The sequence below is a fragment of the Nicotiana tomentosiformis genome, chromosome 3 (assembly GCF_000390325.3).
Source record: "Nicotiana tomentosiformis chromosome 3, ASM39032v3, whole genome shotgun sequence".
Classification (NCBI taxonomy): domain Eukaryota; kingdom Viridiplantae; phylum Streptophyta; class Magnoliopsida; order Solanales; family Solanaceae; genus Nicotiana; species Nicotiana tomentosiformis.
Window position 1 is genome coordinate 19,320,975 of NC_090814.1, and position 22,725 is coordinate 19,343,699.

Below are 22,725 nucleotides of genomic sequence, written 5' to 3' on the forward strand. Positions count from 1 at the left end.
TAAGTAATATTTATAGTATTACTCAGGAATTCATGTGTCATTTTATGAGAGATATAACAGTAGAATAAAAACACTGTATTAACAGCAATGCGTTTATCTATTTAAAATGTCATTTACTATACTAAAATAGTATAAACATTATGACATACCAAAAAACCCTTACTCTTATCTAGTACAGGAAAAGCGCTTATTTAACTATGTCGCCTCAGTTACTCCATGTATACCGAAGACTCACTCACCGTTTTCACTGTACCCCCTCACATCCCCATAGCCATCGTTATCAACAGGTGAAGTTACAGAGATACTAATAAGAAATCACAAAAATACGCATGGAGTGAAAGTGGAATATAGAAGAAAAAAGGATGGCTAATTAAGCATCTGACACAAATAAGCAAAGCTAGAACTAGTACGTCTGTTCCTTTAAAATGTCAAAACCATGCAGAGACAGTAATAACTCAATCTACGAAAGTTGCATTAATAGATCCCAAAATTGAGAATATTACAATGGACCAGCACAACTGGGCATGCAGTAGAGCAAGGGGCTACAAACACTTAAGCTGCCTATAAAGCTCACACCCCTGTTTTGCGCAATTCAGTAGCACCATGGGCAAAGTGGCACCTTTCTCCAAAAGTGCAAGAACCTTTAGCAAAATTCTCACACAGCTTAGTCTTGTAGTTGCTCATTGGAGGTGGAGGTCCTCCACCCTGTACTGCTGGTGCTCTTCCCGGGCCACCAACTGATCCAAGGCTACTGATCAACTCTCTTACCATGGCACTAGCCTGTGAAATTTGTTCAAATGAGCCCTCCAGCTCAATGTTCCTGAGATTTTTATCTGTTTCATGCTCGCGGATAGCCAGCTTGGCTCCTGTCTGCCGACAGATCTGCTTAGAGTTCACCCCGCCCTTCCCAATGATAGCTCCAGCAAGGGAAGCATCGACGCTGATCTTTGCAGTGGCTGAGGTACCAAAGCTAGCAGCAGGTCCTGAAATAGGAGGCTCCATTCGCCCACCAAAACGGCCAGGAATAGGTCCAGCCCCCATGGCACGTGGATCTTCTTGTGATGGCACGATAGGCTTGCCAATTTCCCAGTCCCCATGAGCAAAATGGCATTTGTCCCCAAACTTGCATCCCTCTGCTGAGTTGAACTTGTTGCAAAGTTTGGTTTTCACAGCAGGAGTATTCCCATTGGGCATGGGTGGTGCAGCTGCATTTCTTGATGCTGGAGATGGTGCCATATTCATCATCTGGGCAACAGCATTATAGCCACCAGGTACATAATGAAGAAAATGACAGTTCTCACCAAAAGGGCAGCCAGCAGTGCTGCATAAGAACAAGATAAACTTCAAAATCAGACTAAAATCAGATTTCGCATATCATATAGCAGCATGGATGATGCAGACAGCAGGCACAAGAAGATAATCACACTTTCAACACAATGGACTTAAAATATTAGAACAAGTGCACTCTAGACAGAACGCAAAATATCCTATTACACTAACCAAGCAATAACGGTCTTCCTGGACCATTAAGTGAAGTTATCAGGTTCGACGGTTATGATGTGAGATTGACTTAATCATGTAATCCAACTGCATGAAGCAGAGTCGAGAGATGCCAGAGTTCTATAATCTAAGTACCTAGCAGGCAATGAGCACGATAACTGCATAAAGCAGGTTTGGAGAGTCGATCCAACTTCCCAGAAGTCAAAGACCACCTCTTGCCTCCCCCCCCCCCCCCCAAAAAAAAAAAAAAAGAAAAACCTCCAAAGCAGATAAACAAAGAAAACTATCCATTTGGAACAAAAGCAAAACAGCACTTCAAGAACAAAAATTGAATTAAAAAATAAAAATAAATGGAAAAAAAATGTATTAACTCCAATATAGTCTTCTTTTATTAGCACCCACCACTCCACAATTCCAGAAAAGAAGACTATTAGTTTAGCACCAACATCAAATTGTTAAAAACACCTAAAAGAAAAGAGAAAGAAATCATTTTAAAAATCTCTTCCTCCCCAAAAAATGTCTAGCTTGCAAATTGGCTGGAAAACAAAAACACACAGAAAGATAAAAAAGCTTAGCAGCCTGGCTAGGCTGAATCACTTAAATGTGTTTCAAAAATATCTAATGTATGAAACTCACTCGCACATTGCTAAAGTATCAATACTTCTAATGGGAAAAAATACTACACCATCTCTTTTGTAATCAATATCCATAACCCAACTAGTAGGACACCACTTGCATTTGCTCTGAGTGTTCTTTTGAAATAAGAAAATAAAGTCTACAAGAGCATATACACTTCCACGTTCTTCCAAGTGTCACATGCGACTCAGAAAATCTCAATGCAGAACCACTCATCACATGCGACTCAGAAAATCTCAATGCATAACCAGTCACATAATCAAAAGAATTAACAAAGATAGATAAATAGGATGCACAAAAAATCAAGGTAAACAGCACTGGAGCTTACAGATGTCCCTGAGTATTTTAATCTCAATATTTTTAACAGCAATTCACCTCTTCAAACAACTTACAACAGTTCTCAGAGAGCCAAAAGAGTTCCAAAAAATGGGCCATTAAGACCAATAAACGGTAGCTAATATCCACTGTAGATTACAAGAATTAAACTAGAGTTAAAGAGAAGCTAGTATACCTCGGTAAATAAGAGACAAAATCACGTACCTGCTATTCTAAATACATTACAAGAAGGCTGATAACAATTAAGATAATTGTGGGGCAAATAATTACATGATTATTGGGATACAACAAACCATAAAAGATTGTTGTTGAGAAAATATAGAAGTTTGTCATTGAGAAACCATATTGTTTCTCACTCCATCTCCACTATAGCTGGGAATGCTATCTCTGGAAAATTTGTTAACAATAGCTTGTATGTGAGAAACCATGGACATTATAATTCCTCCAAATACGTAATAGCTGACAATAATAATCTCAGCAAAATTGTTCATCGTTATGCTTCTAGAGCATTTTAGAGCATTTGGGGATCTCACGAGCAGAAATCTATTTTTTGGCGCTTATGACAAGAGAAGAATTATTAGAAATTATGAATTGTTGCACTTGAGATCAATTAAATTCCACAATAAATTAAAGTTCAAACTTCAATATTAGATTACATAGGTAAAGATTTGAACCTGAAAAACTTCGTGCACGGCTTCGATTTGCTTCCTATACCACTTGATAACGAGTCCATTTCTGTTGCACCAAATTAATTAAATTTTTTACCAGTTAGAAATTAGTTAGTTGTTTAAGAACTGATATAATTAGACAGACATCATAATTTTTATTACCAGCATAACAGGACTTACCTATAAGGTGAATATTATAACTCTTCAAGATAACCCACTTTCATCATACAAAGCAGATGTAACTATATTAAATTTCAATTCAGATGTTCTTTAGTTTTTTCTATGTATACGATAAAAACTATTGGTTATTCTCCATTTCATCCTTTAGGGTGAGATAAAAATAAAATTTCCAAAATGCAGTCTCTACTAGCCCTTTTAAATTCTAATCTTTTTACGACCAGAAATCTGTTTAGGGGCCAATCTTTAGGACTAAAGGCAGCCCTCGAAACTCCGGAATAATGGGGCCGACCCTCTACCCTTCTCCACTTAAATGTCAGACCTAGTTCTCATGGGGCAGGGCTCGAACCTGTGACCTAAGTCACAAGTCTCAACACATTCTTAATATTATATCTGTAGCACTGTTCAAGAATTCAAATTCATTTAACAATTCGAATTTTTCAATTGTTTTTTTTTCAAATATCACTCTAGTAGTTTCTTCCACTACTACTATTAAATTAAATTAAATCAAATAAATATCCCAAACAACGTTCCAGCCAAACGCTGGCCAACAATAAAAATGCTTCTATAACCACTAAAGAATATAACAAAAAGGTTAGTAAAACAGAGCAAAACAAGCAAGAAACTTAAAAGCAAAAGTAGATCTAAGAAGTTTTGTAAAACAAAAAAAACAAAAACACAAACCTGACTTAGCCTTCTTGAAACCTCCATTGGCATTGAAACCACCTTCGTTTCTGTTTCTCTTCCGAATGTCCATCTCTACTAACTCTCAGATCCAAACAGACGAACCAAAATTACAACTAAAAATAATGATAAAGTAGAGCAAAAATAGAAGCGTAAACGAAGAAAGATTTTGGAAGAAAAAACCCTAACCCTAGAACTAGGGTTTTTCTCGAAGGGGGGAGAAGAAGGGTGTGGCGGTTGAAGAGAGAAGCAGAAAGCGTGATGAATAAGAGATGAGATAATAAATAGAACAAACAGTACCCACTAAATAATACTATCAACAATATTTACTATTAGTAGCAATAGCAATAATAATAATAAATAGTGGAATCCTATGATTTGTAATTTTGGATTTGGAAATTGGGGTTTAAATTTGGTTAAGAGTGTGAGTTTGGATTCCGCCCGCGAGTTCCTCGAAATTTGGATTTGGATGAGAAAAATCAGGGAAAGTCACGTGCTCTCTGTGATGTTAGCTGAGGGATCTAGTAAAAGTCACGTGCACCTCGTTCCATTTGGGCTGTAGTTGCTTTTGGGCTGAAATGCCAATGATAGCCCAGTAGTTAACCCAATTACGTAATCGTAAAATTTTCATGTGGTTTCAGTTTTGCGTTTGTACCAACTTTTAAAAGAGAGTTCAACTGATATTCAATTTTTGGATATTCATACATTTTTTCTCTTCTTCTTTGCTATTGTTTTCTTCTTCTTTGTACTTAGATTTTCTTCTCTTTCTTCTTAGTTGTAAAATGAGTTTGTTAAATTTGTTGTTGTTTTGACAATTTAATGATTGAGCTTTGTTCTTTATGATATTTCAAATTTGAGCATATTTGGAGTAGATTTAGGCACTGAATCATGTATTGGATTGTTGAAATTCGAAAAACAAGTTTATGTTTCAAAACTTAAGATTTGAAATCTGAAGTTGCATTCAAAATAGATTGAACTACTTGAGATTCGAATTTCTGAAATTGCATTTGGAAGATAGAAGAACTTCAGTTTTGATTTATGAAGTTGCATTGAAAAGATTAAACTATTTCATATTCAAATTTCTGAAGTAGCATTTAAAAGATAGAAGAACTTCATATTCGATTTCTGAAGTTGCATTAAAGAGATTGAACTACTTCAAATTCGAGCGGGTATACTTTGTAAAATTTTATGCAATACGAGTATAACTTCAATGGTGGCCCCAAAAATGAGTATATATGAAAATGCCCCTATGTAGTCCTACAATTTAGAGCGATTTGCTGAATAAGAATGATAATATCAGTATAAAAGTCTACATTAATAATATTTCCTCGAGTCATTTTTACTTATCATATTTGACTTTGGGAAAATACATTGGAAACCCACTGAGGGTGTGTTTGGTACCTTGGAAAATGTTTTTCAGGTTGAAAAATAAATAGTGTTATTACTTATTTTTTCATATTTGATTGATGAGTGAAAAACCTTTTTTCGAAAAATATTTTTTAGTGTTTGGTTAGAGAGTAGAAAATCTTTTTTCAGGAAAATAATTTTCTACGCTACTCTCATCACCCCCATCCTCCCCCCAATTCCTATGTTTTATGTGTTCCCCCTCCCCTTCCCCCCCCCCCCTCCTCCACACACATACACAACAATTACTCAACATTTCCACAACTCTATTTTTCTTCAAGAATTCAATTATTCTTCTAAAAAATTCACATAAACCCAAAGGAACTAATATGGTAATTTACTTTTTCACACAAGAACGTTGAAATTTGAGCTCCATAACTGAAAAGAAAATACTCTTTTTCTTGTTGAAACAAAATAAAAGTACCCTTTTTACAACATAAAAAGAAAGTACATCATGAAAAGAAAATACTCATTTTTGTTAAAATAAAAAAGAAAGTACTCTATCTACAACATGAGAAGAAAGTACTCTAAACGTTATTTCTATTATATAACATCTTGCAACATATAAGATTCAGGCTAACAATGATAAACGTCTCAGACACAGATAAAAGAGAAGAAATATGAGCAACTCCATAATAATCATTCCCAATATATGAGTACTCAAGAAGCAAGTAGACATGAGAAAAATCATCACTGAAGTATCACAAACCATATAAGACAAGCAACAAAATATTTTTCTATAACAATTGCTTCATATTCTAGCTTTGTTCTTTCAACCCCATTTGTGTATTTTAGTGTTGTCGCTTGAATTTTTCCAGTCAAACCTTGTGGAGATTCTGATTTTTCGCCATGAATACCTTAGCTAACATATCACTTTGCACCAAATAATCAAAAGCTTCACCTAAGAACTCTTCTTCATAACCTTCCATTGCCATAATTTCTTCGTGCAATCTTGTCACATCTAGTCGACTATCAGCTATCTTACTGATTGTCATTACCACTTCTCCAAGTTTTGATGATATATCATTGACCACATCTTGCACATCAGAAGAACGACTTCGTTTACAGCTTGCTTTGACTTGAGAAGTTTTACTTACTACATCTTGCACATCTTTTTCCTTAGATGGTCCTTCAACGTCATTATCATTACCTTTCTCTGAACTACAATCCAAGCCTATATTATCAAACGACTTACAATCACCCCTAGCTTGATCATTCCCACACGCTGGGGACATTTCTTCAAAACATTTCAATCTTTTTGTTTATGAACTTCTCATGAGCAGGATGAGCCTATAAAACAATGACAAAGCAAAAAGTATAAGAAACGGGACAAGCAAGACAGTAACACACAACTACCAAAATAGCAACTAATCCAGATATTTATCAACCAGCAACCTTTTAACCCTAACTCTTCAATTATTGCTAATTCATAATATGCTAATGAAGAAGTACATAAGCTACAAACATCTCATATAAAAAGGGACCATTTCTCAAATCCAAGAACTTAACCAAATTTGTAAATTAATAGACTTCTTCACATGGTAGGGAAAATGTATAAAACTAGAATGACAGAAACCATAAAATTCCGCTTCACTTCAATGAAGCGAGAGCTTCATTTCACGCTTCATGCTTTAAGCGAATTGGGGCCTCCTCGCTTTGCGTCGCTTCATGCTCTCCCAACACTACTAACAGTCGTGGAGCTAGAATCGAGATATGGAGAACTAAAAAAACACTCACCAAATTGCTTGCTTCACAAATTAAAATGGTAGGAATAAAGGTAGGATATCTCTGTAAAGTAACTAGTCTCTCTAATAAAGAAGGGAGCGAAAAAGGTAAAACAAAGACCAAACAACTCTCCGACAAGAGAAATCATTCTTGATACCACTTCGCAAAGGGGCATCACAATCAACTTAAACAAGGTATTGGTGCAAGTACATACTTATACAATCATCTCCTATAAACTTGATTCGCTGTGTGTTTTCATAGAGCATCGCATCAGTAAATTTCTTTTTAAAAATAGAGTAATATTTCACTAATACATAGGACATCACTTCCTTTCCATTATTAAAAGCAGCTTCCACTGTTTTATTCAACTCTTTTCATGTATGTAAGTATCCCTTTGGATGAAACTGAGACAATATCTACCTCTATATGCAAAGTCTATCAGTTCAGAATACCACAAGAGCCTCAAACTAATCAGGAAATGGATTATGTTTTAATAGGTCAGGAACATATTTGATATTTTTAAGTTATGCAAATCTTCGGTAAACTTTCTTCATTCATTAACTAGCCTCGTTGCTCTATTTAAGATATCCTCCTCAATTTAACAGTATTTTCTACTTTGAGGATGTTTTCCTCTTCAAGTGTAATACATTCTAGAGGTGATAGTGTACATATATGATTAAAGTTACCAATTTTTTTCACCATTTTTCCAACTTTGCCCAACCAATATCCAAAATATAAAAGGTAAAGCATCTATTTGCTCATACCTGAAATATTCAAAATGATGTTGTAAATTTGTATAGCATTAATAATCTAGTAAAAAATACTGACACGAGCCATTTATTGACCTCATCTAGGAGCATTGCCCACACTATCACATTGCTAGCATTTGCTAGTAACTGCTCGTAATACGTGTTCAGATCAGTCCAACATACAGTATTTCCCATGGACACTTTTAGGATCTTCATTTTTTATCACATGAAAATTCAATAATTCAATGAGCTACAAGGAACCATAATAGAAAAAGATGCAACAAGAAATGAAAGAACAGTAACACGGAACAATAAAAAGAGATATCTTTATTCATACCAATCATATTTGTTTTACAAAGATATATATGCAAGCAACACACATGAAAAGGATATGATGTCACTCCTCTAACTGCCTAACTAACTCTAGCAAGGGTGTGAAATGAATATCAAATGAAGCTCACAATCTGAATACTTTGCAAACAGCGTCCAACAAGAATCATGAATAATTTGTAGTATCAAACTGAGACTAAGGCACTAAGCCAAAAAAGAAGAAAGAATAAAGAAAAAACAAAAGCAGAAAAAAAAAGACAAATTAAGAAAGAGTAATTATTACAACAACTATGTAATAACTATAAGGAAAGTATATATATAAAAGCATTTTACCTGAACGTGTAAAGCATAAACTCTAGGACTTGTAGTAATCATCTTCAAGCTATCATCTCATCCAAGACCACTTTTATTTAGTAGAGTTTGTACTGTATTCCATGTGCTTTTTAGTATTTTGAGATGATTCTCCACATGCTTAGGTGAACATTCATCCATTCCTAGTTGTTGCTTAATGGCATACAAAACACGATTGAATGAGTTGGCCTTAAATTGATTAGTTGATTTATTCCCTTGCTTCACTTCATCAACCAGGATCCCCAACATCAAATATTCCATTAGTTTTTACCACCTAAACTGTTTATCTCCTTTTTTTTACCATTGTTAACTGTTATATAAAATATGTCAAATACGAAATTTAAGATAAATAGAGATAAGACAACTTAATCATATAAAATGTATAATCACTATACATAAGAGTATATGAAAACATAAATAATTAAACATAAACCATTAAAACCAAGATGACCATAAAAAATCTATTTCTAGATAGACTAAATTCATTTATTCCTCCTCCGGTCATAGTTTGTAAATATGGCATGAGCAATAGCATCTCTTTTCAATGACCATTCTCTAGCTTCTTAACATCTTTCTCTAGATGTCTGATAGGTTTGACTCCCATGAGAACTTAGAGTAATTTGAGCATTTTGTGTTTGAACTAGTGGTTGCCCGTCGACTTCTTGTATTATTGGGTCATTTGGCTCCATTATGTAGAATGCACGATGCTAACACCACATCCATTTGTATTTTAAATTCCCACAAGGGTTCATTATCAATCACACGAAACCGTCTCTTGAGAATAACAAAAACACGTTCAACAATTGTATTGACCATGCTAGTCATTTTGAGAGTTGTAGCCTTGTTTCCCTATATTACTGCTCATTTTATGCTTAATAGTTGCTATGTGACTTTCCGGGATAGTTGGTTCGGTTTCGGAGATGTTTCGGAATGAGTTGAGACACTTAGTCTCAAGGTTTGAAAGCTTAAGTTGAAAAGAGTGACCGGATGTGAATTTTATGTAAAAGATTCTGGATTGAAGTTTTGATAGTTTCTATAGCTTTGTTGGGTGATTTCGGGCTTAGAGGTATATCCGGATAGTGATTTGGAGGTCCGTAGTTGAGTTAGACTTGAAATGGCAAAAGTTGGAAAATTAGAGGCTTGGAAAGTTTAGAAGTTTAACTGAGAGTTGACTTTGTGGTTACCAGGATCAGATTGTGGTTTTGGGAGTTAGAGTAGGTCCGTTGTGTCATTTATGACTTGTGTGCAAATTTTGGGGTCAATCGCACTTGATTTGATAGGTTTAGGCATCGATTGTAGAAGTTGGAATTTCTTAGTTTTCATTAGGCTTGAATTAGGGTGTGATTCGTATTTTTGATGTGATTTGAGGGCTCAACTAAGTTTATATCATGTTTTAGGACTTGTTGGTGTGTTTGGTTGAGGTCTCGGGGTCCCGAGTGGAGTTCGTATGGTTATCGGATTGAAAATGGGACTTAGAGCATTGCTGAAGCTGGGGCCTGGGAGTCTTCTAGTGTGATCGCACCTACGAGGGGAATGGCTGCAGATGCGAAGTCGCTGGTACGAAGAGGGAATCGCAGAAGCGGACTGGAAGGATGTGGTCTAGGTGCGTAGAAGCGACATTTTGGGCGCATCTGCGGAATTGCAGATGCGGTGAGTTTGGGCGCATAAGCGAGGGGCAGCACATGAGCGTGAAAGAGGTCGCACCTGCATTTGCGTAGAAGCGGAGCTTGTTCCGTAGGTGCAAAGGTCGGGTTTCCAGTGGTTCATCGCGGAAGTGGGAGATTGGTCGCTTTTGCGACACTGCAGATGCGGGTAAGTTGTTTCAGGTGCGAAAAATCCTGGACATAAATATAAACATTGGGTTCCTAGGGTTTTATCATTTCTTGACTTTGCAAACTCGGATTAGGGCGATTTTTGAGAGGGATTTCGAAGGGTTTCTTGAGGTAAGTCACTTGTGATCATTTTTATTCAATAATCTTGTTTCTTCATTGAATTTACTACCTAGTTTGTGTGTTTTTGAGGTGAAATTTGGAAGTTTGAGGCTAGGAATTTGGAGAGTTTAATTTGGGGATTTGGGTGACGATTTGGTATTGGATTTTGATAAATTTGATATGGTTAGACTCGTGGTTGAATGGACTTCTAAATTTTATGGATTTTATTGGATTCTGAGACGTGGGTACGGGGGTCGGCTTTTGAGTTGACTTTTTGACTTTTGATTAAGAACTTAGCATTTTCATATTTAGCTCATGTTGATTGTATCGAATTATTTGTGACTAAATTCAAGGTATTCGGAGGCTGATTCGCGAGGCAAGGGCTTGTTGGAGTAGAGTTTTGCACAGTTTGAGGTAAGTAATACTTCTAAACTTGGGTCTGAGGGTATGAAACCCCGAATTACATGTTATGTGATTAGTGTTGAGGTGGCACACTTGCTAGGTGACGGACGTGTAGGTGTGCACCGTAAGAATTGTGACTTGATCGATTCCATGGAACTGTATAGTTGAATAATCTTGTTGTTAACCGTATTTTCACAATGTGTTAGAACAATTGAGTTGTCAGTCATGTTAGAAATCCTGCTTATGCTATGTGTTGGTACTATTGGGACCCACAAAGGTCGTGTTACATGTTGAATTATTTGCTTATTTTGCCATTTTGTACTCAGCCATAACTATTATTTCATATTGTATCTCAGTCTTTGTTATCCTTTATTGATACATCATATCATCATTATTTGGGCTGATTTTCATGATTCTTGTGAGCCCGAGAGACTGGAGATATTAATGAATGAGCGAGGCTGAGGGTCTATTGTGAGTGATATTCATGGGATCGGGCTACACACCACAACCAGCTTTATTGATTCATGCAAGTATTTGGCTTATTATAGCGCTTGGGTTGGATCGGCCCCTCTGGAGTCTGCACATCCACAGTGAGCGCAATTGCTAGCAATTTATTTACATTTGGGCATATCTACCTTGGTTTATTTGCATTTGGGCTGGATTTGCCCTGTTCTGTGTTGAGTTTTATTGCAAAACCTAAAAGCATGTTTAAATTCTTGTACCGTTACTTGTAGATTATGAATTGCTGATATATCAGTGTCATATTTTCTGTAGTTTTTCGTACTGTTAATGAAGTTTGTAGGCTGTAACACTCGGACCCGTCACTACTTTCAGTCCAAAGATTAGATTTGTTACTTATTGAGTTGGTTGTACTTACGCTACACCCTGCACCTCTTGTGCAGATCCATGTGTTTTCGATCATGGCGGGTGCTGATCCACAGAGTTCAGACATTTGGAGATTATCAAGGTAGCTGCTTCAGCGTCCGCATGCCTTAGCACTCCTTCCCTATCTTTCGGTTTAGTTATTCAGTTCTACTTTATGGACAGTGTAGTAGACTGTGTCATTATGTAGGTGCTCATGTACTCAGTGACACCCCGATTTTGGGAAAACTTATACAATGAGTTATGATATTCTATTGCGTTTTATGAGATTTTTATTTATTTAAACTGTTTTAGTATATTTCAAAGTCGAAAGTGTTGGAAATGTCTGAGCAGTCGGCTTGCCTAGCACCATGATAGGCGTCATCACGACAAGTTGGGTTTTGGGTCGTGACAACAACAAATCTCAATGATGCATGATGGAGGTTGAACAATTTTTCTCATTTTGGGGAGGACTATCACTATACTTTTATAAGTGATAGCGTACTCCATGATAGGGAGGAATAAACTCCATACGAAGACCATATCCCGCATCCAAAAGATAATATTTATCTACAAAGCAAAATCAAAGTTAATTAATATACATATTTAATATACTTTAGGTTGAATAGATACCTTTGGGGACTTGAAACCCCCGTGGTCTCTCCAATGCATCATTTAATATGCGTGAGTCATGAGCAGATCCTTACCAACCAACAAGCACATATGTAAACTTCAAATTAAAGATGACTGCATCCAAGACATTTTGTGTTGTTGCGCCTTTACGGCCACGATACCTATTTTGGAGTTCGATAGTAACAGACGCAACCACATGTATGCCATTTATTACCCCTACACAATCTTATATGTACAACTAAAGTTAATAATATATACTGATGTTCAAAATTAATTAAAAACTTAATATTTAATATGTTACTCACTGCAAACCAAGGGTAATAACGATGGTTGTTCCTTATCTCTGACTAGATAGTATTATTCGGTGATTTCACAAGGGTTGGATAGAGCTTCAAAATTGCTTGAAGTACAGTGCGGAAGCATTGATGAACAAATTCAATCAACCTATAAAAACGTGACCCTATCTTGTGAAACCGTTTATTAAAACCAACAATTTCTAAGAAAATTAGAACTTGTTCTTGCACGAACATATTTTTGGTTGATCTCAAAAAACTATTTCTTCTAAGAGCATTAAACAATTCAAAATTACATGCTGGCTCATTCTTATCTGACTTACACTTAAAACTCCCTCTCTTGGTCTTTATTGGTATAAGGTGCTCTAGGAATGTTACTTTGATTTTTATAGGCTAAAATAATTGCAGCCCTAGCATCTAAGGCAGATGTGGCTGCTGCTCCAACTATTGCATCATCTTCGTCGTTCTCAATCAAATCCATTTGTTGCAACCCAAATTTAGAACTTCTAATCATAAAAACAGATTGATAAAAAAATTAAAGAGCCTAAAAGAAATCGAACTTGGAACTAGTAAATCACTCAAACAACCCAAATATATAAGAATCTGTAGGTTTCTCGTTCCTAGTAGATTTTGTCCATACATATTCTTTACTTTCATTAGTGGTTAGTTATTAACAAAATAATTACAACCAACTTAATACACTTCATACAATTCTTTGGAGGAGATTAGTGTAACGATCTGACTGGTTGTTTTGAGCATTTATACTTCGCTCGATTATTTGAGGGCATGAGTAGCTCCATATGATATATTATGACTTATGTGAATCGTCGGTTTTGATTTTCAGGTTATTCAGAATTGAATTGGAAGAATGGATTTCATTGTTGAAGCTTTAAATTGGGAGAGTTGATTAAGTTTGACTTTTTGTGAAATTGAACCCAGAATGGAGTTTTGATGATTCCGTTAGATCCGTTGGGTGATTTTGTACTTAGGAGCGCGTACGGATTGTGATTCGGAGGTCCGTGGTTGATTTTGGCTTGAAATGGCAAAAGTTGAATTTTTGGAAAGTTTGACCGGGGGTTGACTTTTTGATATCGGGGTTGGAATACGATTTTGGAAATTGGAATAGCTTCGTTATGTTATTTGGGACTTGTGCACAAAATTTGAAGTCATTCCGGATTGATTTGCTATGTTTCGTCACGAGTTATTGAATTTGAAAGTTCAAAGTTCATAGATTTCGATTTGAGGTGTGATTCGTCATTTCGATGTTGTTATGCATGATTTGAGGCCTCGAGTAGGTACGCGTTATGTTAGTGGACTTGTTAGTATATTCGTACGGGGTCCCGAGTGGCTCAGATGAGTTTCGGATGAGGTTCAGATCAATTTCGTTGCTTATTGCATTATTGAAGACTGCTGGTTTTGGTGCTTTCGCACTTGCGGAAATGGGCTTGCAGGTGTGATAGTCGCAGGTGCGACAAAGGCATCGTAGATGCGAGATGAGAGCTGGATGAGGAGGACCGCATAAGCGGCCAATGTGCGCAGAAGCGCGACCGCAGGTGCTGTCCTAGGCATCGTAGAAGCGATCATGGCTGGCCAAGCCATTCTTGCAGAAGCGAGATTTTTCCCGCAGAAGCGAAGGTCTCAGATGCGACCTCTTGTCCGCAGGTGCAGATTGACTGGGCAGAACCCTTTAAGTTCAAGGGTTCTGTAATTTTTCACCCATTTTCGGATTTTGGAGCACGGTTTAGGCGACTTTTGGAGTAATTTTCATCACACGAATTGGGGTAAGTATTCTACACTTGGTTTTGATCTTATTCTATGAATTTACCTTCATTTTTGGTAATTGGATTGTGAATTTTAAAGAGGAAATTTGGGGTTTTGGCCTAAAGTTTCATAATATGAATATTTGAGTTTTAAACATCGAATTGGAGTCGAATTTGAGTGAAACTAGTATGGTTGGACTCGTAATTGAATGGGTTGTCAGATTTTGTGAATTTTGTCGGGTTCCAAGGTGCGGGCCCGGGTTGGGCTTTTGGCCGATTTTGGGCTTTTAATTCTAGATTTGATCCTTTTCGATTGGGATTAGTTCCTTTAGCACTGTTTGATGCATTTGAGTTGTTTTTGGTTAGTTTCGAGCCGTTCGGAGGTCGGAACATGCGGGATGGCATCTTTGGAGCATCGCTTGGCTTGCTCGGCATTGGTATTGGCTTGTTCAAGGTAAGTAACTTTTCTAATCTTAGTGCTAAGGGTATGAAATCCCAAAATACGTGTTATGTGATTGGTATTGAGGTGACGCACATGCTAGGTGACAGGCGTGTGGGCATGCACTATGTGAATTGGGACTCTGTTGCTTCCATGACACTGTATAATGGTCCTACTTTGTTGATATCTGTGTTTTCACCATATGATAAAGTAGTTAAGCTGTCAGTCATGCTAGATATCATGTTTAGGCATTATGCTGATATTGTTTGGACCCATAGTAGTCGTTTCTTACTGTCATCTCACTTATTTCATTGATATTTCGTACTCAGTGATATTCATGCATTCATATCCTATCTCAGTCTCAGTTATTTATTGATATATCATATCATTGTTGTCGGGTTAGTTTCATGACATTGTGATCCCGTGAGTGAGATTGGAGAGATTGATGACTGAGTGAGGCTGGGGGCCTGTTTGTGAGGATGTTGTCACTATAGCATGTGAGTTGTCCGTGCGATTCCAGATGTTGATATTATAGCACGTGAGTTGTCCATGCGATTCCAAATATTGATATTATGCCACGTGAGTTGTCCGTGCGGATTATAGCACTTGGGCTAAAAAAAGCCCCTCCGGAGTCTGCACATCCCCAGTCGACTATAAATATGGATCGAGCTGCACGCCGCAACGAGTATGGTACAACGCCGAGTGATTGAGTGTGCTGAGCATAGTGAGAGAGAATGCGAGATAGTGAGATTGAGTACTCTGAGAGTGTGGGCACATGAACTCATCATCGAGATGCATTGCATTTGTCATGCGTACTTGAGATACATGCATAAAGGTGCATTCCCTTCTGCTACCTAGTTTTGGGGACATTTGTGATTTTACCTGTATCTTGACATGTAGGCATAGAGAAGTACTTTCCTCATGTTATATGAAAATGAAACATCTTACTATTTGTTGAAAGGAGTTTGGAAAAAATCACAGTTTTCAAACTTACTCGTATTTTGGCTTTTTCGGTAAAAGATTTGGATTTTCACTGAGATACTTGAAAAGAAATACCTATTTTTCTGGAACTGTGAACAGACTGAGCCTTTTATTTATAAGATACTCTTTTGTTACGTGTACTATGCTATTATGAACTGTTGTGGAATATTGATGTTGGACCCGACCTTTCTGTTAGCTCGTCACTACTTCCAACCTAAGGTTAGTTTTGTTACTTATTGAGTACATGTGGTCGGTTGTACTCATACTACACTTCTGCACCTTGCGTGCAGATCTTGGCTGCTGATGTTGTTGTATTCGATGGGAGCTGGATTTGAAGATGTACCTGCGTCCCGGTTGTAGCTGCCTCTTATTCGTGGTAGCCTTGGAGAATGTATTAGATTCAAATATTTCTTTACTTAATTGATTTATTAATTGTTATTGGAATTGGTTAGTAGTTAATTGGCTTACCTAGCGGGTTGGGTTAGGTGTCATCATGACTAGTCGAATTTTGGGTCGTGACAATTAGGATTCATGTGGGATTAAAGCTGTCACTGAAGAAAAAGTACTTCAGAATTTGCATTTGTATCATTAGCACGGGCAACATATGCTAAAAATGGTACTACATATTAGAAACTTTAATCTTTCTATACACTATAGAGCAACCTTTATTTGTTATTATTAGAAATCATTAGAAGAACAATGGAGGATTTTTTTTTCACTTCTAACATTTACTAGGGTTTACCAAAAGTAGAGAGATAATCAAATCAGAAAATAAAAACACAATCAAAGTTCACAAAGTATTTAGGAAAATAGAGATGAAATAATAGAAAACAGAAAATGGAAAAAACCGTATCGCAAAGCATCGACAGAAAATGAAAAATACCTTGTTGTTGCTGGAAAACAATAGATTGGTGGGGCGGCAAGTGGAGGAGAATAGAGTAAAGGTTCGCCAAAACCCTAGATTGGTGTGATGGCGGAGGATCTTAAAACCCGAGATTGAAGATGAGAGAAATTGGAGTGAAGCGAGATCGACAGAGAGAAGGGAGAGAATCGACTAATTTGGGAACCAACCCGGGGGAGGGGTGGAAGCGAGATGCATATTTTGTTTTTAGGAAAATGTTTTCCTTTCAAATTTTAGGGATAACATTTTTCCCCAACTCAAGAAAAATAAGTTGATAGGGAAAATATTTTTCAAACTATTTATGTCAACCAAACATGGAAAAATGAGAAAATATTTTCCTTCATACCAAACACACCCTGAGTTATGACTCTGTTTCCAAAGGAATACTAAAGCTTTGCAGGAGTCCTAATACCACCCCCCCTGAATTAGTTGAAAGTAGAATTATTAGCCTTTTTTTACGCCACCTGCCATTGTGATCTTCATGAACCTGTTGCCACCTCCAGCTCTACCATTTTAGTCCACATATGCATGGCTACCATTTAATTCATTCATTAGCTCCACCATTATTGAGCATCTAAAATACTCCATTGTCACCAGGCCAAACACCATACACTTCTAAGCCGTTTTTACTCTTTTATCTCTGTCGCCATTCATACCATTTTCAACCTAGCTCATTCTTTGTGAATTTGGTTGCAGTCTGAACCATAAATCTAGAACTTGAAACATCAGTTAACAACTTTACCAAAAAAAGAAATTAACATCAATTAACAGCCCGATCCCCTAAATTACTAAACACACAAGAAAAAGAATTTAAACCACAATGAAATTAGCCTCTAGAAAATCAGAAGCAGCTTTACCAAGTTTAGAATCAAAACTTATTTTTTAAAAAAATAAACTTTATGCCACCAAAACAAAGAAATTAAATGTCTCCGCCAAGATAACAATTTTTCTGAAATTTATAACCAAAACTCAATACCCCAAAAGAAACTAAACCCTCACACCATAAACTCATTGCTTGCAACCCAAGAACTTGCTTTCAATGGATAAAACAATATTTAAAGTATGTGATGGAGTGCTTTTTGTGAGCTTGAAAGTCATTGGCAATATCTCCCGATAAGGAGATTACGACACAGAGCAATAACAACAATAATAAAAAATTCAGTAAATTCTCACAAGCGGGGTCTGGGGATGGTAAGATGTACGTAGCCTTATCCCTATCCTCGAAGAATAGAGAGGCTATTTCCAATAGATTCTCAGCTAAAGAAAGGATGAGAAGAAGTAATGACGACAAGTAGTAACAAAAACAAGATAAAAGAAGACCGAAGTCAAGATAACAATTAAAGCTAGGTAATAATAATAATCTAAGAATAAAAAGATATCATACAAATATTAATGCTATCGAACTGAGGAACACAAAGAGAAAATGCCTGACTGCCTACTAATATTCTACCCTAATCCTCGACCTACAACTCCATGTCAAGAGTCATGTCCTCAGTAAGCTCTAGCTGCATCATGTCCCATCAAATCACCTCTCCCTGAGTCTTCTTTGGCCTACCTCTAATGTTTCTCATACCCACCAAGGCACCTCTCACACCTCATAACTAAGAATTCCGTGTTTCTCCTTTTAACGTGTCCGAACCATCTCAACCTCGCCTCCTACATCTTATCCTCCACGGGAGCCTCACCGACCTTATCCCAAATAACTTAATTCCTAATCTTATATAACCTGGTATGCTCTCATATCCATCTCAACATCCTCATCTCTGCTACTTTTATCTTCTAAACATGAGAGTTCTTGATCGACCAGCACTGTGCCCCATACAATAAGCCAGTCTAACCACTACTTTGTAGAACTTACCCTTAAGTTTTAGTGGCACATGCTTATCATACAAGATAGCGAAAACAAGCCTCCACTTTATCTACCATGTTCCGATACGAAATTTGACATCCTCATCCCTTGTATTATTGACCCAAGGTACTTGAAACTTCCTTCTCCTAGGAATGACTTGTATATCAAGCCTCACATCCATGTTTGCTACATGGGTAATATTGTTGAACTTGCGCTCCAAGTACTCCGTCTTAGTACTGCTCAGCTTGAAACCTTTATATTGAAGAGTCTATCTCCGAACTTCCAGTCTATCGTTAACACCTCACATCGTCAAACAGAATTACGTCATCTGCAAATAATATACACCATGGCACCTCTCCTAGTGTAACGACCCGACCGGTCATTTTGAAATCTAGCACGTCATTCAGTAGTTTGAGGTCTTGAGCAGCTTCACTTCAGGTATTATGACTTGTACGCGTGGTCAGAATTTAATTTCGGGAAGTTCGGAGTTGGTTTGGAATGAAAATTCTAATTTCGGAAGCTTTAAGTTGGTGGAATTGACTAAAGGGTGATTTATGAGTAAATGATCTTGGAATCAGGATTTGAAGGTTCCAACAGGTTCGTATGATGATTTTGGACTTGAGCGTATGTTCGAATCGGGTTTTGGATGATCCAGGAATATTTCGGCTCCTATTATGGAAGTTGGCATTTTGGAAGGATTTCATAAATTTGGGTTGGAGTGCATTTCAATGCAATCGATGTCCGTTTGAGATTCTGAGTCTAGGAATAGCTCTGTATGGTTATTCTGGTATTGGGAGAGCGTCCAGATATGGATTTGGAAGTCTGTAGGTCATTTTAGGGTCATTTGGCGAAAGTTAGAAATTTGAAGATTTTTTAGAAGTTTGGCCAGGAGTGGACTTTTGATATAGGGGTCGGACTTCGATTCTGAAAGTTGGAGTAGGTCCGGAATGTCGATCATGACCTGTGTGCAAATTTGAGGTCAATCAGACGTGATTTGATAGGTTTCGGCATCGATTGTAGAAGTTTTTGAAGTTTCAAAGTTTAATTAGCTTGAATTGGGGTGCGATTCATGATTTCGATATTGTCTGATGTGATTTGAGCCCTCGAGGAGGTATGTGTTATGTTATTAGACTGGTTGGTGTGATTGGACGGGGTCCCGGGGGCCTCGGGTGAGTTTCAGATGCTTAATAGATCGATTTTTAGACTAAGGAAAATGCTAAGGCAGCTGGTATCTGGTGTAACCGCACCTGCGAGGTTTTGGCCGCAGGTGTGGAGCCGCAGAAGCGGCCAAGAGGGTCGCAGAAGCGGGTCTGGCTTGGGAAGGCTGGGACCGTAGATGCAGTCAAGTTCCGCAGAAGCGGGACTGCACCTGCGCACGAAGAGCCGCAGAAGCGGAGGCGCAGAAGCGCTGCCAGGCCACAGATGCGGGAAACATTGGGCTGAGCTTGAACCGCACATGCGATGAAATTTCCGCAGGTGCGGAGCCGCATAAGCGGCTATTGCACCGCAGGTGCGAGGATCGCTGGGCGGTGAGATTTTATAAAACGGGGTTTTGGCTCATTTCCACTTCATTTCGTCCATGGGAGCCGATTTTGGAGCACTTTTGGAGTGCCATCTTCATCAACTATAATGGAGTAAGTGATTTCTTCACATTATGCGTTAAATACATGGTTTTTACATGGATTCAAGCATGAAAATTTGTAGAAATTTGGGACTTTGAAGAAAAACCTAAAAATTGGTATTCTTGGAATTTGATCATTAATTTGGTCATGAAATTGAGAATAAATTATATATTAGAGTTCATAGTGCTATGGGTAGTGTTTGTCTTCGAAAATTTTTAGAATCTGGGCACGTGGGCTTGAGAGTTGCTTTATCAATTTTTCGAGCGGAGTTGGAAGTTGTTATAAATTGATTAATTATGAATATTAGAGTATATTTTGATTGGACTGCATCTTATTTGACTAGTTTTGGACCGGCGGGCATCGATTTGAGGTGTTAAAGAGGCTTTGGAGCCGGTTATGGAATTTCAAAGCGAGGTAAGTCTCTTATCTAACTCTGTGAGGAGGAAATTACCCCTAGGTGTTGTATATGGATGTGTGCTACTTGTTATGGGGGCTACGTATGCGCGAGGTGACGAGATCCCGTACGTAGCTACATTCATGTTATTGTCCGGGTAGGCTTAGGTTCACATCATGCTATATCTGTATTATTTGAGCAGTCTCTCGCCTATTAAATTCCTCTTTTTTACATTACTACTTGAGACTAGACTTGTTATTGTAGAGACTTCACGAGTCACGATTAGTCACCGAATAACTTTACTCCTCATACGACATGTTTCCATGATATATATATATATATATATATATATATATATACTTCATTGAAAGGTTTTTGTTAAAGAAATTACAACTCATACGTTTATTCGTGAGTGGGGTCAAGGAAAACTTCTTATTCTAATGGGATCAGGCCGTTCGTCTCGACAAGATTATGTATTTCACTCTTATGGGATCGGGTCGTTCGCCTCGACAGGATTATATATTTTACTCTTATGGGATCGGTTCGTTCGCCTCGGTAGGATTATGTATTTCACTCTTATCGGATTAGACCGTTTGCCTCGGCAAGATATTGTATTTCACTCTTATGGTATCGGGCCGATCGCCTCTCCAGGATTTATGTACCACACTCTCATGGGAGCGGGTCGTTCGCCTCGGTAGTTTAATAAATATATCTATGGTTCAGGCCGTTCGACCCTCGGCAGTGCACAGTTTAAACTTTTATATTGGATCGGGTCGTACGCCTCGGCATTTCCTATATCATATCCTCATGGATTCGTGCGTAATATTTGGAAAGAAGCCAGAATATCTGTAAGTTTTCCCGATTTGGGTTATGAAAATCTATCTGATGAGATCCACTATATTCATATATATATATATATATATATATATATATATATATATATATATATATATATATATATATATATATGCTCCAGTTAAGGAGGAAAATTTCTAAATGGAGAGCTCGAGTTCCTCGTAAAGAGGGGTATTTGTACCACATAATCTATACTTGTTTATCTCATTTATTTATGTTGCTTCATGTTTACCTACCTATTTACTGTACATGATATTATTTGACCACTAGTAAGTGTCGATATCGACCCCTCGTCACTACTTCTCCGGGGTTAGGCTAGACACTTACTAGGTACACGTTGATTTCGTACTCATACTACACTTACTGTACATTTTGTGTAGGTACATATATTTCTAGAGGCCATATGAGAGTAGAGGCATGTATACATGCGGGGACCTAGGTGAGCTGCATTTCATTCGTCGATCCGCATCCAGCAGAGTTTCCTTCAGAGTGTTTACATTTTTTCTGTCCAACTTGTATTCCGGACAGCTGCTGTATTTTATTTTATATTCCTAGTTAATGCTCATGCACTTGTGACACCGGGTATTGCGATGATTATGGATTGTTCTGTATTAATTTATTAAAAAATATCATTATTTACTCTGCAAATCCCCATTCTTTACTATTTAAATTGAAGAAAAATATAATTTCAAAAGTAACAAAATGAGAACCCAATTAAGTATTTATTGTTGGCTTGCGTGACAGTGGTGTCCGGCGCCATCACGACCTTTATGGATTTTGGGTCGTGACACCTAGAATGTGTCGCGTCAATACATCTATCACCAAAAAAAAATAAAAACGGGTTGAGGATCGATCCTTAATCAAACCCATCACAATCGAAAAGTGTGTTGAGTCTCCCCCACTATCCTCACTCGTGTCTTAGCTCCATCATACATATCTGTAATCGCCCTAACGTATGCTATAGGCACACCTTTAGTCTCCAAAAACCTCCATATAACCTCTTTCGGGACTTTGTCGTATGCTTTCTCTAGGCCAATGGACACCATATGCAAGTCCTTCTTCATTGTCCTATATTGCTCCATCAATCTCCTCACCAGATGAATGACTTTCGCAGTCGAACAACCTGGCATGAAACTAAACTGGTTCTCTAAGATAAACACACTTTTCCTCACCCTCCCTTCTACCACCACCTCCCAAACTTTCATCGTATGACTTGGCAACTTGATACCCCTATAGTTGTTGCA

The 22,725-nt window shown here is 37.5% G+C and overlaps 1 protein-coding gene across 1 annotated transcript; it reads right to left on the reverse strand.

Annotated features, from left to right (window-relative positions):
- Positions 1-348: 348 nt before the first annotated feature.
- Positions 349-4,332, reverse strand: LOC104107569 (zinc finger CCCH domain-containing protein 52-like). The gene is made up of 3 exons (XM_009616411.4): positions 4,002-4,332; positions 3,147-3,207; positions 349-1,321 (listed from the first exon to the last, which is right to left on the reverse strand). The coding sequence occupies exons 1-3, from the start codon at positions 4,072-4,074 to the stop codon at positions 571-573; spliced, it is 885 nt and encodes a 294-aa protein (XP_009614706.1). The 5' UTR covers positions 4,075-4,332; the 3' UTR covers positions 349-570.
- Between the last annotated feature and the right edge of the window lie 18,393 nt (positions 4,333-22,725).